General features: G+C 38.1%; 1 protein-coding gene across 5 annotated transcripts; it reads left to right on the forward strand.

Annotated features, from left to right (window-relative positions):
- The first annotated feature begins 197 nt into the window (after positions 1 to 197).
- Positions 198 to 14,774, forward strand: LOC111872430. 5 transcript variants are annotated; one of them, XM_023866342.2, is made up of 15 exons: positions 199 to 424; positions 1,657 to 1,750; positions 2,362 to 4,089; positions 4,777 to 4,988; positions 5,796 to 5,977; positions 6,522 to 6,660; positions 6,779 to 6,945; positions 7,966 to 8,230; positions 9,108 to 9,329; positions 10,855 to 11,281; positions 12,425 to 12,629; positions 12,774 to 12,953; positions 13,597 to 13,799; positions 14,341 to 14,394; positions 14,554 to 14,774. In XM_023866342.2, the coding sequence occupies exons 2-15, from the start codon at positions 1,706 to 1,708 to the stop codon at positions 14,662 to 14,664; spliced, it is 4,140 nt and encodes a 1,379-aa protein (XP_023722110.1). In that variant the 5' UTR covers positions 199 to 424; positions 1,657 to 1,705; the 3' UTR covers positions 14,665 to 14,774. The 5 variants fall into 5 exon arrangements, with proteins under 5 accessions (XP_023722113.1, XP_023722110.1, XP_023722112.1 ...); XM_023866343.2 differs by lacking the exon at positions 199 to 424 and adding an exon at positions 541 to 702; XM_033754689.1 differs by lacking the exon at positions 199 to 424 and adding an exon at positions 693 to 728.
- Positions 14,775 to 14,867: the final 93 nt, after the last annotated feature.

The raw sequence follows: 14,867 nt of genomic DNA on the forward strand, positions 1-14,867 counted from the left end.
ATAGTAAACAAAAGTGTGATTTCGGTGGTGCTTGCTTGCTCAGCTTACACTTCAGTACATTTTCTTTCCGAAACATCTGTCAACATCTGCCAGACTACACGGCGTCACGTCTGCAAGCACTCTACTCGTTCAGAGCGAAGTGCTAGACACAGTTATTTGTGACAGGTTCTCACGTAGCCATGAATGTATCAGCGAGTATTCGCAGACTTATGTAAGAATCCATGACTTTAATGAAATAAGATTGGTACGCCTGTGATCCTGAAAACACAGTCGATTGCTGATGTTCATTGTATTTGCATTTTCAGATATGACGTTGGTGTGCTTGAAATGGCGGTATTTTTATAGTTTTTGCCGGTTTTCGTGTTTATGGTTGTCAGAACTTTTGAAAAGCAGAGCTATGATGTGAAGAAAATGAAATCACCAGGTATGTAAGAAATGCTATATAAATTTTATTACAACCTAGAACAATCCGGACTTTTAAACAAGGACTAAGTTTCATAACCTAATGAAATGAAGTCCGTAACCCTAATTGACTGATCGTTGTTGTGATCCTGAAAAAAATTCCCTGTCGACTGGAAATTATAAGAGCCGTGGAATGAGGAAACCTTTGCGCATATTAGCGTAGCCATGAAAGATATGTTAGCAGGAAGGAAGATCCAGACCTGACATGAACCTATCATGTGTAACAGAAGTAAATGACAGGTATTCATTTCTTACCACATTACAAGGTGATTCATCTCTAAATATTACTGCTACCCAAAATCAATAGTATATCATATTTTTCAACCATCCAATAATATAGACATACATTGTGTGATATGGGACTCGAAACCCTGTTCAGTGACCCATGAACTTTAATGTAACTGGTTAGTTAATCGTATTTTTCACAAGGGTGCTAGAGCTATCATCTCCTTTTAACCTATAAATCCTAACCTGACTTAAAGAAATGTGTAATAAATTAGAAGTCACCATGGTGGAATGTCAGCAAGGCAATATTGTACATTTTATAAGTAACTTTGGAAGCTTCAAAAGCAATTGCATTAGGTCCTACTTTTCTCCAATAATTTTGTGCATTACCTTTTGAATATTCCCAGAATAGTTCAATGTAGACACCATGAACTGTTCTGAGTACATTATTCTGAAAAACTTTATTACAACACCACTATATTTTTTCTGAGATTTTTATACCTGCTATTTATATTTGTGTGAAATACATATGAGGAGTCACGGGAGCTCAGTCAGTGTAATGAGTGTGCTGTGGGATGGACAACCAGGAAATTGGGGTTTGATTCTTAGCAGGAGGAAGAGCTCTACTTGCCACAGTCCAGACTGGTTCTGGTGCCCACACAGTCACTCATCCAGTGAATACTAGATATAGCAGAAAAATAACGCAGGTGTGAAGCTCACTGCTCATTTCTATCTAATGCTAAGGTCAAGAATGCATGGGGCTATACCGCCACTACCTCATACATCTGCATGGTTTGTTACTTTTTAGTTTTTTATGTGATTGTTATTACAGGTGGGCAGAGTCACATGTTTCTAAGCCTGAGATGGTAGCTGAGAATTTCTCTTCTTGTTTCTTGTCCTCTCTGTGGTGATATAATTGTTTCAGTGTTTCTGTTTAGGCCATAATTGTTGTGTTTCCTGTTATTACAGGTACATGACTTAATTCTTGCTGACTTGAGTATATTTTCTCCAGTTCAGCATGTCAGCATTTGTTAGAGGAAAGAACTCTCAGACTTTCCAGTCAGTATGTATTTTACTTCAGCTTGTTATGAACTCAAAAAGTGGTAATTTTCAGTTTTTCAAAGTTTTCTCCAGAAGTTTTGGACTCTTAACGCTTCCTGTACTTATCACACACACATACGAAGAAATTAGGAAAAAGAAAGTTTGATTGTTAATCTCAAGATGATCCAGAATGCCAAAAAACAAAAAAGCCATCCTTGGAACAAGAAGGTTCTGATGGTGGTGACTACGAAGAGTGCAATCTTCTGGATTGTAATACCATGTAATCTGTGGAGATCCTGATGTTTCAGATGAACATATTGCCTCCATCTTCAGGGTCAAAGAGGAAGGAAAGCAAGAAACTAACAGAAACTGAGCTTGCTGCCTGCTTTTGATTGGCTCACTCTTTGACCCTCAAGATGGAGGCAGTATGTTCCTCTGAAATTTCAGACTATCTTTAAGTTAAGCAGCTTTACAACCTAGAAGACTATGCTTTTCACAACCTTTTGTTGATTTTGGACAAATTTAAATGATGATTAATTAATGTGATAAATGAATTATTAGCCACAATTTATAGAAATTTCAATGAAAAGTTTAGAGTAAGAATAATTTGGTCTTCTGTGTCACTTCTTTTAGGAACGGGGAAGACTGATGGAAAGTTTCCCCAGTGGAGATCATGTCCGATCACTCAACAGTTCTCCTGTTGATATATTTTGGAGCCCCTCTGCTAACAGAGATGTAGATATGATTTCAAGTTCTTGTGCGCTTCGTCGGGTAGTGACACGGCTTGATTTTGATTCCTGTGTGTCCCAGAGCCCAGATGCCTCCTGCCAGTTTCGATCTCGGGTGACAGACAGTGTGATTAACGCAGAGAACAGAGATAGACTCCGTCCTGATGCCACTGTGTTAGATGACAGTAAAGGGAAGATGTGTACAGATATGATAGATTCCAGAAGTGTGAGTCCCCAAAACAAAGGGAATCAAGGGGATTCTGCCGTTGCAAGTTGTGATGAGAAGTTTTCAAAAAAAATTCCACATGAATTTAATAAGACACATGAAAGCAAATTCTCCCTTCAGACACCTGTCAGTCACATTTCAGGAACAGGAAATTTCACTAATGTCACAGCATCTTCTCCAGTGATCAGAAAGAAGAAGTTATCTCCAGGAGTGAGGTCTTTTCGTATTAGAAAGAGGTGGAGGGGAGAAAGTAAGAAAGAGGTTAATGATCCCCTTCAGCAAGAGATACTCTGTCAGGAACACACATCTCTTTTACTTAGTTCACAAAGAGGTGATAGAAAAGGTTCACGTGAGTTAAACACACAGACAGAAGCAGAACTTCACTTAAAAAATAATGTAAGGCTGACTACAGTTCATATAGATTTGAGTTCCACAGTCGCTGAGAATGAACTTTCACAACCTGCTTCATCTCAGCGGAACAAACCGTCAGTAAGCGATACGGTGTCACCTGTTATGAAATGTGATCACAGAAAGCGTAATCGGAAACATCGTGATAAGGTATCTCATTCTGGAAAGAACTCCCTCAATAATACAGACAAATTAGATCGAAGCGGTATACAAGAGAATGACGTTGGGTTAAAGGAGACAGATGCAGCAGGAAGTATTTGTTCCCCAGATTTGAATATATCACCTTCATCGCCTGTCCTTGTGAAAAGTCGAGAGAAAAGGTTTAGAAGAAGAAAAGTTATGATGACAGTCAAGTCAGGAGACTGCATTGACAAAAAAGAATTTCTAGAATGCAGCAGGGTTTCCGGCAACAAAGATGTTTTGTTGTGTGACCACGCTGTTCTGGACACGCCACAACGAAAACATATGCATTCAGAGTGTAATAATATTCACGGTCCCATCACATTGAGAGATGATGGAAAAACTGACGATGATAGTGCATTGAGAGAGAGCCAGAAGCCTAAGAATTGTGATGCTAAAGGTGACTCTGTATATACTGAGGATGTGGAGGTATCGAACGAGTCAAAGGGTTCTGAATTATCTGTGGTTGAATGTTCGATCGAGGCAGATATCACTGTTGAGAAAGAATGTAATGGGATTTGTGTTGAGAAAAGTATTAATTCGTCTACCCAGGAGATCTGTAAAGTTCTTAACGAACGTGGGCAGTGTGGAAGAAAATCTGAAAATATGGAGGCAAAAGCATTGTTTCCAAATTTTTCACATAATATTTTATGTAGAAGCGAATCCATGCTTCTGAAGAGAAGGGAATGGAAATGTGATATTGAAGTGAAGAAAGAAATTCCTGATGTGACATCCACCGAACCACTGATTGAGACTGAAACATCACTGGACATCAGCATGGATGATGCAGCTGTATGTCATCATAATGATGTCCCACAGGTAAATTTTGTTGTACAGAATTGTATATCCTTTTGCTGTGCACAGCATTTCATCGCTTTCATACAGAAACTGCCTCCATAGGGTTGGAATATACCTTAAATACAACTATCATGTTTTTGGACATTATCCATCATCTTGTCTTTATCTAAAAACCTTCCTGTTTATTTTTCAAAACACAGCGTTTCACAGGCTGGATTCTATCTCCTTCCTGAGGTAAAACCGACTCAGTTGGGCCCAATCGATAGAGCTAGTCCCTTTCTCCGGACCAATCAGAAAATCTGATTGCTAATCCAAACTCTGTCTATAATCACTGTATCACATGACAATATGTGTTACAGGATATGTACATGTACATTATGGACAATTTAAGAAATTTTAGGGAGTAATTGTGATTATACCTGGTTTTAGAATGTAAACCCCCCCCCGTAGGATGTGGCTCCACTGTAATGGAAAAGGTATTACAATTAAAAAGAGTCTGAATTTGCTGTTTAGAGCCTTACAAGTTGTAGCTGACGAAGATTGTGAGACTGCTGAAGCTATTTCCTCAATGTTAAACAGGAAGTTAGTTGCCAATCAAAATTTTTTAGTCACTATCAATGACCAGGTGGTCTCATTTCTCAAGTCCTGCCTAGAAGAATTTGAAAAGATTATATTTTTAAAGCTAATAACTTCTGACAATATTTATAGGACGTTTGTGGAGATGAGCTGTCATTAATATCATCGCCCACCTTATCAGCTGAGAGTCATGATTTAGATTTGATGATCAGCAGTTGCAGCACGCCGAAAAGCGATAAATCAGGTGCTTTGGCTCGTCATAGGCAAGAAGCTGGTGGTGAAGATGGTGTGATATCATACATGGACTCTGGGAAGAAGAAGAAGAGGAGATTGCGGCTAAACAAGTAAATGCAATCTCAGGAGAGTGTGTCGATAAAGCATGTGTGATACTGAGGAGTATGTAACTGCTATGTCTGTCATCTTCGTTCTGCCAATCGTAGAAGTTTATCTCTAAAAACAAACCCAAAGCAAGATGTTTAGATTTTTGTTTTTAAAAACAAATCCAAAAATCTAATCTTGTGCACCTATGGGAGGCAGATTCTACGGTTTGTTTTTCGGCTCTGTTTTTACACATGAACTTCTGAGGTTAACAGTGATAATATGGCAGTAAGTTTTAAAGTTGTGTCACAAAATAATATGTAAGTACCTAAAGATTATACCAACCAGAGATGGAAGTTGTGCTATGAGGAAGCGCAGAAATTTCTTGCTAAATATGGTTGTCTGTCTGTGTCCAGTTTTCCCAGTTGCAGTATTTGTTTTTATTTATCTTCAGTTTTTAATTTATATATACACACAAACAATAGTTGGCTTCTACACTGTGATATCAGCATTTTCTGGGATCTGGGATTTAATGACATTGAAAACCAGTTTATCAGCATCCAGATTACTGTCTCAGTGTATCATTTTGAGTCACTTTCTTATATTTTATGTCTTTTATAGGCATGCATGATTTAGTTGGACCAATTTCAGTGTTTTATTGAAGGAATGTAAACCTAGCAATTTGTGAGAGGTTGCTGTACACACATTTTACATGTGTCATTTTTGTTTATATTCATTTATTATGGATATGACTCCAGTTTGCAAACTAATTATACTGCAGATATCACTCACATTACATAAGAATTTCATTTACTCCACTGTTTTGTATACAGATCAGGATTGGCTGCTCGACTTCAGAAGTTACTTGCTCGTGTACACTCATCTACACGCATCTGGCAACATGAGGCAGACTATTCAAACGTACTGCGTTCCAGCAAAAGAGGAATTCTTCTGGAGGTCCATTCAGTGTGGGCAGAATACTCCCACTTACTGGTTCACTGCGCATCATCTTCTGGTAAATAGCCCAGAAAGAAACTTGTAATAAATTCATTATTTTCCAGAAGTGGATTATTTTGTTCTTCAGTGGTTGATGTTGTAAAACTTAGGAGGTGATCAGATGTTGGAGCTTAGGTTAGAAAAGTATGTTGTATACAGGTATTTGGTGGGAATGAGCTTGAAACTCTGAAGTGAAGATGAGAAGACTATATATAAAATTATTTTGAAGGTAGTGGTGGCGGTGGCGGCGGTGGCGGCGGCGGCGGCAGTGGTGGTGGAAATGGTGACGGTGGCCGCAGCAATAGCAGTTGTTGTTATTATTATTTTTGCTTTGTGTAAGATTTGACATCGACCCTGATGATGCAGACAGAGGAGATCTGTGAAACGTTTTTTAACTCATCATTGACATGGTTGATTGCCTGAGAAGATTTTAGCACTGATGTTGTTTTGGTTGTTCTGCCTTGATGGCCTGTTTTGTGTTTTGAATAGTATGTGTGTAGGAGAGTAACCTTTACTTGTGTAATAAAAATGTGATGCAGTGTATTTTATAATTTCCTTTGTAGGTAAGTTTGTGTCACCACCAAGTTCAGATGGTGATGATTCATGTAACAGTGATGTCAACACACGGATTATCATTGTATTAGATCCATCTCTCCATATTCACATCAAACCCTGGACTACCATTCGGATTTACCCACCTTGGTGAGTTTGAAAGACAAGAAAGAGTGCAGGAAATGCAAAAGATCATGTGGCAGTATTAGGGATTTAGTCTGACCACATTCATAAAACAGATAATACCTAATTATCTCTGTTTGTTCAGGCAGAGATTAATTGTGTCACGCCTGAATGTAACTCTGGTACTTGGCGTCAGCTGTGTGGAAGAAGTGAAGGCAAGGGAGGAGAGTAACTGGATTGTATCCTCTCGTGTACAGTCACAGCAGCGTGTGACAGAGACACTTTACACGTGCCCTTGTTCGTGCCTTCAAGGTAATTGCTTCAGAATCATTGTTATACTTTCAAACAGCTCTTTCTTTCTTTCTTTCTTTCTTTTTTCTCAGATTATTTTTTCCAGTACTCTTACGCTTGGTAATTTGAAACCTACAATACGCAGAGCGATGGTTTCTTAGGTGTTTGACTTGTGTTTGATAGTGTATCAAATGCAGGGTATAACTAAAAGGTGTGGGCATGAGTTTCATGTACCAAAAGGAGGAAAAATGTTCATATCAACATGTGTCTAGAAACTTTTAATTTGTGAGTTACAGCTGAAAGAGTACATTTATAACATGTGCTCAGACTTTCCTCCATGAAATTCAGTGCATGCCTCGACATGTCTCATCATTGACCACTGCATCTGTTCAAAGACACCAGGGTAGCTGTGGAGAGTCTGTCAGGCATCCACAGTTTAAAGGTGAAGTGCTTCTTTGTTGTCAACAGGAGCTGCATACACAAGGGTTTTTAGGTGTCCCCATAGGTAGAAATCCAGAGGATTCAAGTCAGGTGACTGTGGAGGCCGTGCAGTGTCCTCTACATGTCCATCAGTCATATATAGGTATTACTGAGAACATCTCGCACAGTGCGGCTAAAATACACCAGAGCACCACCATGCAATTTTTCAGCTATAACTCACAAATCAAATGTTTCGGGGCATATGTTAATATGGACGTTTTTTATCATTTTGGTATGTGAAACTTGTGCTTAAAATTTGTCTGCAACTTTCATTCATGTCTTATACATCTGTCATACCTCCTCATGAGGCTTCATGCACTCTCTGGAGATACGTGTACCTGTGGTTGAGAACTCTTGCCCAGACTGAGTCAAATTATACCTGAATGTCCCACAGTTGTACACAGGCACAGAAACAACTTTATTTTTACACTATTTTATTAGGAAGATATTTGTTGAGGAAAGCTATCCATATTGGTATATGGGCTAGTGAGAAAAACTGGAACTATGATGAATTTGGGATGGAAAGAAAGCATTAGAAACACCTTTTTTTTCTGTACTTAGATCTGAGGGGAGGAAACAAATGTCTGTTCCACTTTCCACATAATGGCTTGGAGTTCTTGGAGCATCTGCTGCCCCAAGAGATTCCAATGAGAGCTTTGCATTGCAGCACAGCTGATATTGAACGTGTATCCAATACAGGCAGTTCAGAATGGCAAGTCACAGAGACTGGCACCATAGCAGAAGCCATAGTCAACCAAGGCTGCTTAGTGTCTGAGGAGAGCTATTTGCAGTTGTATATACTGCAAGTGTTCCACTACAAGTCAAGGTTACTATGCCTTATTGATAATTTTTGTGCTTGATGCTTCCATAGATTTTGCTATGCACTGGGGTAGTTTTCCTCCTCCCCTCACTCCCTCTCTTACCCTCCCTTCCCCCTCCTTCGCTTCCAGTACTTTGATAACCATTAGGTGGCCACTGAAGATCGTGTCAGGAGCAAGTACAGCCCCTTGCAGCATGGTAAAGCCATGAGACGCCAATCCACAGGACTGAACTCAGATTCGTGCAATGTCTTCTGTTGACATTGTCTCACCCAGACCCATTTTGTTGGTGCATGTTTGTTTCTTGACCATGCATGATGCACCATGGCCCTCAGAGCCAATCCTTGTCTTGAAGTTACAGATCAAATTTGCTCACTTCCCTTACCTACATTAGTCTGTAGCCTAGAGGCCATTCACCTTGGAGACATGCTGTGTGTAACCCAGTCAACAATGTACCTCTGGAATCAGTCTCCATGAGGAGTGTCAATGAAATGTTATGGTTCCTTTTCAATGATCATATGTTTATAATCAATCCAACTTAGGTTTTCTTTGTGTTCAAACCCACGTTTTTCCATAGAAAAATCTTAAATTGGAATTTCTCTGTAAGTGTTTGCTGTTTAAAGTTTATTCTGTCTTTATAATTTAAAGTTCTGGTAAGAATTATATTGATTTTTCATTTCAGAATTTAAATATATAATTATAATCCATTCAGTTTTAGAATGGTCTCTTAAGGATCTCTTATATTGTGTCATATACACTTCTTTTTATTGGAAAAATGAAAAATTGTTCCTCTTCTGTCGTTATGTCTGTTACATGATGCTCTCTTAAGTAAGAGCACTTACCATGTACAAGTAAAGATTTCGTTCTGACTCTTTGTCTCTTCAGAGGTGATAATAAGACAAATCAAGATGATGCCACTCCTAACAGTGTTAGCTGGTCAATCTTAGGCTGTGATGCAACAGGCGAGTGCTGTGAGGTGTTACTGGGCCATGGGCCTTCCAGCATAGAGATGTCACATAAATGGACAAGCATTATGAGCAGGCAGGCTATTGGTCACTTCTGCAGATTAACAGGATTCACCTTAATGAAACGCATCCATAGAACAAAGTGAGTCATGTTATGCCAGACACACATGCCAGTTCTCGCTTGTCATTTTGTGTGCACGCTCTGAAGTATGAGGATAAAATGGAGAATTTGTGAGGACACATTCACGGATGTAATCGTGATCTACAGTCATCTCCTTGTTTCAGAGGTTATCTGTCAGATGCAAAGAGCATGTAAGCAAAGTGATGATCAGGAAGGAGACCGTATGACTGGTGTTGTGAATCCTTGTGCAGTGTTTTGCTCAGAGCCAGTAGTTTTAAGATCTAATGATACCAGGTTGGCCACTCACTTTTGAGATGCCTGAATGCTAAGTGTTCTCACTCTTCAGAAATGATGTGCTGCAGTATGACTTCCTACAAGACAAAATATATATTTGTGTCTTTATTTCCTCATAATTATTTGGCAGTTTTATGCAAGAGTTTTAAAATACTTTACCATTACCATTCTCATGATTTCAGGATTTTTTCCCCCTCATTATCATTTTGTGCATGCCTGCACTTATATATGGGTATGAATGGTTTCTTCAACCTGTTTGGTATAACAAATTTGCATTTCATATTGAATTATTAATTTTTAATTTCTTAATTTTTCAACTGCTAAACAGTGGGCAGTATTACAATCAGCATTTCTAATGGATTTGAATTAGTCAGTCTTGAATAACTACTTTAATATGTAGAATTGTGATACACATGTATTCTTTTAATCCTGGATGGTTAATCCAAACATTAAAATTGTTTTAAGACATAACAAAAAATAAGTTATTCTTGTTTCTGCAAGGTAATATGTTAGAAACTGACATTTTTAATTCAGTGCAATTTGTTTATTTATGCGCTTTTTTTTTATTGCTAGTGGGTGGGACTAAGTCCCTTGTACTGCGGCCACTTCTGGCCTATTGTACCCGCCCCAGATGATAGGTGAGGGTGATTGTGGAGAAATTGGTGGAATGTAGATTGGCAGGGAAACAAAAGTACTCCGAGAAAACCCACCCCAGCACCACTTTGTCCACCACAAATCCCACTTGACCAGACCCGGGATCGAACCCGGGCCACCACGGTGGGAAGGCAGCAACTAACCGCTTGAGCTATGGCGCGGTATTTATGTGCTTACTCATCAGCACAGATGACAATTATAAAGTAAGCATGAGCGGAAGAAAGACACAAACACATACACACAATGGACAAAATAAGGCAACTTTTATCATTTAGACAATAATAATAATTCCATTAGTGCAATCATGCCAACCATTTTGGCCATACAAATAATGTTCACATTACAGTAGAGGGTATATGGTTTGTTGAAGTCAGTTGGTGTTATGAAGATTTCTGTCTTGTGCGATGTGACACTGCAGATTTCGGAAGGTCATCAGTATTTTGGTGTAAAATGCTGCCTCCATCTTCAGGAAGTAACATATTGGTAACTGTCCACCAGACTACACGGTGTGACATTCCAGAAGCCAGTCATCTTCATAATTAATGATGTGAAAACCTTAACTCTCACATAATGGTGATTCTTTTTGTCTTTCGAATAGGAATCCTAGCTTATGGTCGATGATTACGAAGTGTAAAGAACAAATAGGAAAACAAAACCTGAGTGGAAAGGAAGAGGTGAAAAATTCTGAACCACCAAAGTCATTTGTTCCTATTTGCAATTTGAAGGAGAGACAAGTAATAAGTGAGTTGCAGTCATTGGAAGGCACAGCTGCTCCTGCGTGCCGAGCGCTGCAAACTGGGCAACAGAAGGCAGATAATAGCTCACAGGAAACAAGTGGCAGGAACTCGGTACAACGCAAGGCTTCAGAACTTGGAACATCACTGAGGAAGGGCCAACTGTTTGCTTATGTCTTCTCACCCAGTACCGAGTCCTGGGAGATGGAACAGCTCGAGAGGGCTCCACATGGACAGAAAATCTCAGTACTAAAACCTCAGGTTTCCTGTCTGGCACATTCATTACAAGGGGTAATAGTCAATGAATTCTACTGCTGCTTTGAAGGGAGCTCCATAATGTATAGTCTTCACCAAAAATTAAGATAATAAAATTGGGAGAGGGTTAAGATGGGTGAGACATATAGCACACATGGGATCAATAAGAAATGTATACAAACTACAGTGAAACCTCGATTTAAGTTTTCTTTTTGGAGAGCAGTGAATTTGAACACTAAACTGAGGAAAATCTCAAATGAAAGAAACCTGACACTGAGATTATTGGCTTGGTATCATTGCAATTTACTGTTCCATGAGGAAAACCTTAAATTGAGGAACATCAGATTATGGTTCCATTGTATTAACCCGAAAACCTGGTGGGAAGAGATCACTAGGAAGTACTAGGTGTAAATGGGAGACTAGTACTAAAATAGATGTTAAAGAAATAGGGTGATGATGAGGATTAGATTTATCTGGTTCAGGATATGGCCCAGTTGCAGAATCCTGTGACTGCAGAATGAACCAAGCGTTAACTGCTCTTTTACGCTTGATTAGGAGTGAGCACACATCACATGGTGTCACATATTTTATGTCTAGAACATCTGTTAATTTGTACAACTAAAGTGATTTTTAAGTACCTATGTCTAGTTAGATTTCAGATGGTAAAATGGCTGCTTTTATCAGCATAAATCTGCATTCTTTAGGATAGCCTTTTTCAGATTTTTTGCTTTTACTCAAATCAGTATGAGTGTTATCAAAACTTACAGGATAATTCTTGGTAGTCCTTTGGTTTCACTGTCCTTAATTTTAACTTAAAAATATGTAATACAGTGAGCTTTATTGTTATTCCTTTTATCCAGTTTGAACAAAAAATTATTTTAATTAATTTATTTATTATTTTTTGTTGAGTTTTGGGTTTCTCACAGTGGCTGAAGGGTACTGTCTTTTGGGATGTGCTGCTGTGATATCCCAGAATGTTGCACTGCTGATAATATTTTTGTTTTAGACAAATACTTGATGTTTTAGTCTTCACTAAAAAAAGAAATATGTCATGATACCGAAAATTTCCTGTAAGCTCGGGGTTACTGGTGTTTCTGAGGGTCTGAGTCTCATGTTATGAAGGTAGGTGCTTGATTAAAAATGTTATTTTGGCTTGTAATTTTCTCTTTTCATGTACAGACAGATGTTCCTGCTAGGTACACTTACATGGCTAAACTTATTTATGCCACAGAGGACCGCCTGTATGTGGCAGATTCATCCCTCCTGCAAGTTAACTGTCCAGGTTATGTAATTATATCTGTAAAGCCTTCATGCTTCACACCATCACAGATGACTGATAACAGAGCAGCAGTTCTACTTCTGCAAGATATTCTTTTAGATAAAGGTACTGTATGTTTATTTTCCCTGACTGGAAGATGGGCAATGGATGAAGTAACAATTAATAGTTTTAAATGATATTTTTAGTATGTTTTACTTTAGTTTCTGGATGGGGCACGATAATTAATAAGATATAATTTAATTTCTACAGGAAATCTGAATGCAGACAAGTACAGCCGGCTTACTCCCATTTCCAATGATACAGTAAGGGAAGCGGATGCATGGTTTCCATTGATACCTGTTCAAGAGTTAAATTTAATTTCAAATATGAAAATTATTTTGCCAAACTTAACATCAGTGTCTGTTGCCAAGGAGCTTGTCACAGTTACCGGTTAGTTCTCTAATTCATTCCTCTATTAAAATATATTTTTATATTCTGCTAAACCTATAGAACTGTAGTGACTGAAATTAGGCCATAACTGTTTCCTTTCAAATCCTTTCCAGTTCATTATTCAGTGTTATGCTATCTTTTCACACTGTATAGCATGCATTCATGACAGTCTCATGAAATACACTATATATAAGTAAATAAACAGTCACATGTTCAGGTGCTGTTTGTGTTTCAAACAGGTTCATCCCCTTTTAAGGATGAACTAAATGTGTAATGCAGTGGTGACCCCTCAGAATGACTATATTCAGCCAGAGACAAAACAGTCTGACTGTAGTTTAGTTCTTGCATATTAAATGCCTTTCTCCAAACCTGTTCATTGGATTTTTAACCTACTTTCCTTACTTTGAAAAAAATAAAAAGAGGCTTATGAGACTTATTACATCACCTTGCTATCTGTGCGCCCCCCCCCCCCCCCGATTTTTGTTAAAAAGGCTTTTGAGATCATTTTGCTGTCTGGCTTCACCCTCCCAAATTTTTTTTATTTTATATTTGGTCTGTGTCATATCAAAAATGAAAGCAGTTAAGATATATATTTTTCTTGATTTGATGTTGATATTGATATTTTCATATGCTTTGGTTGCAGGAACTGTTAGAGGTGTAGATGAAGAAACAGCATTTGTCTGGCCAGTGTGTGGAATTTGTGAGAATGATTTGCTCATAGAACTAGGACCTAATGAATATCTGTGTCAGAAATGTAATTCATCTTCACAGACTTCCACTAAAATGTCTCTGGAAGTCTTTATATCTTGTCCTGAAATCCCAGAACCATGCAAAGTCAAAGTGAAGGTAAGGCCATGGGTGTAATTGCAAAACAGCCTGTACATTTCTACATACCAATGTTATTTGCCTTATTATTCAACATGAAGTTGTATAACATGCAAGATCATGGTTTTCTGGAATATAATGCCTTGTAGTTTGGTAGATAGGTAACAGGATTACAAAGGAATTCGCTGCCTCCATTCTCAGAGTTGAAGAGTAAGTTGTGGTGTGTGACATCACATCCCGGAAAAATGTAACCTTAATATTTGCAACCTTTAGAGCCATTGATCTCATGCAGTGCAGCACATTTTTCTGTCAGTCTTTTTATGTTTATAGTGAAACCCATATTTAATATTTCTTGGTTTAAGAATTTACCTCCTTTAATGTTCAATTTCAGTGCTCTTAAATCGATACCCTGAGTATTAAGTTGCTTCTATTTAAGATTTTAATCAGTTTAATGTTCAAATTCACAGCTCCCCAAAGAAAACTTAAATGAGAATTTCACTTATTTGTGTGTGTGGTAAGAATCATTGATCTGTTTATATCAAATATTATTTTCTCTTAACAGCTACAGCAGAACTCGATAGTTGATATGCTTCCAACATCACAAGAGAACAGTCAGGTAACTATTCTGTCATTCTTCCTCTCTTACCATTTCTTAAAATGCTAGGTGATATGTCACACACGTACATTTTAGGTTACAAAATTTTATATTTGAGTTGAACATATATCATTTAGTGCAGACATTGATTAACGCATCTTATAATTTCTATTTTGATAGGGTTACCCGTTATCATCGGTGCTTGATCATGCTATTGGGCCACTTTGCTGCATAGTGGTGAGAGGTGGAACTAACAATTTCATATTGAATGAAATACCTACACTAAGATGAAGTCTTCATGTTGGTTATTATGAGTTCAGACATATTTTTGTGCTGGAAATACAGATACTAATGTTAACTCGAAATGTATTTAACATGTAGAAATAAACATTCACCTATTTTATGTTGTTTTCTTTTTGTGTGTGTGTGTGTGTTTTGAGCTGCCATGAACATTGTCACCTGCATTAAATTACAGATATGTTGAATGCGAGTAT

The sequence above is a fragment of the Cryptotermes secundus genome, unplaced genomic scaffold, assembly GCF_002891405.2.
Source record: "Cryptotermes secundus unplaced genomic scaffold, Csec_1.0 scaffold247, whole genome shotgun sequence".
Lineage (NCBI taxonomy): Eukaryota > Metazoa > Arthropoda > Insecta > Blattodea > Kalotermitidae > Cryptotermes > Cryptotermes secundus.

Bases quoted from the DNA above. Each gene is read 5' to 3' on its own strand.
- LOC111872430 (XM_023866342.2), top strand. From the start codon at position 1,706: ATGTCAGCATTTGTTAGAGGAAAGAACTCTCAGACTTTCCAGTCA. The intron at 12,630-12,773 runs GTACTGTATGTT...TAATTTCTACAG, and splicing joins AGATATTCTTTTAGATAAAG to GAAATCTGAATGCAGACAAG. The intron at 14,395-14,553 runs GTAACTATTCTG...CTATTTTGATAG, and splicing joins CATCACAAGAGAACAGTCAG to GGTTACCCGTTATCATCGGT.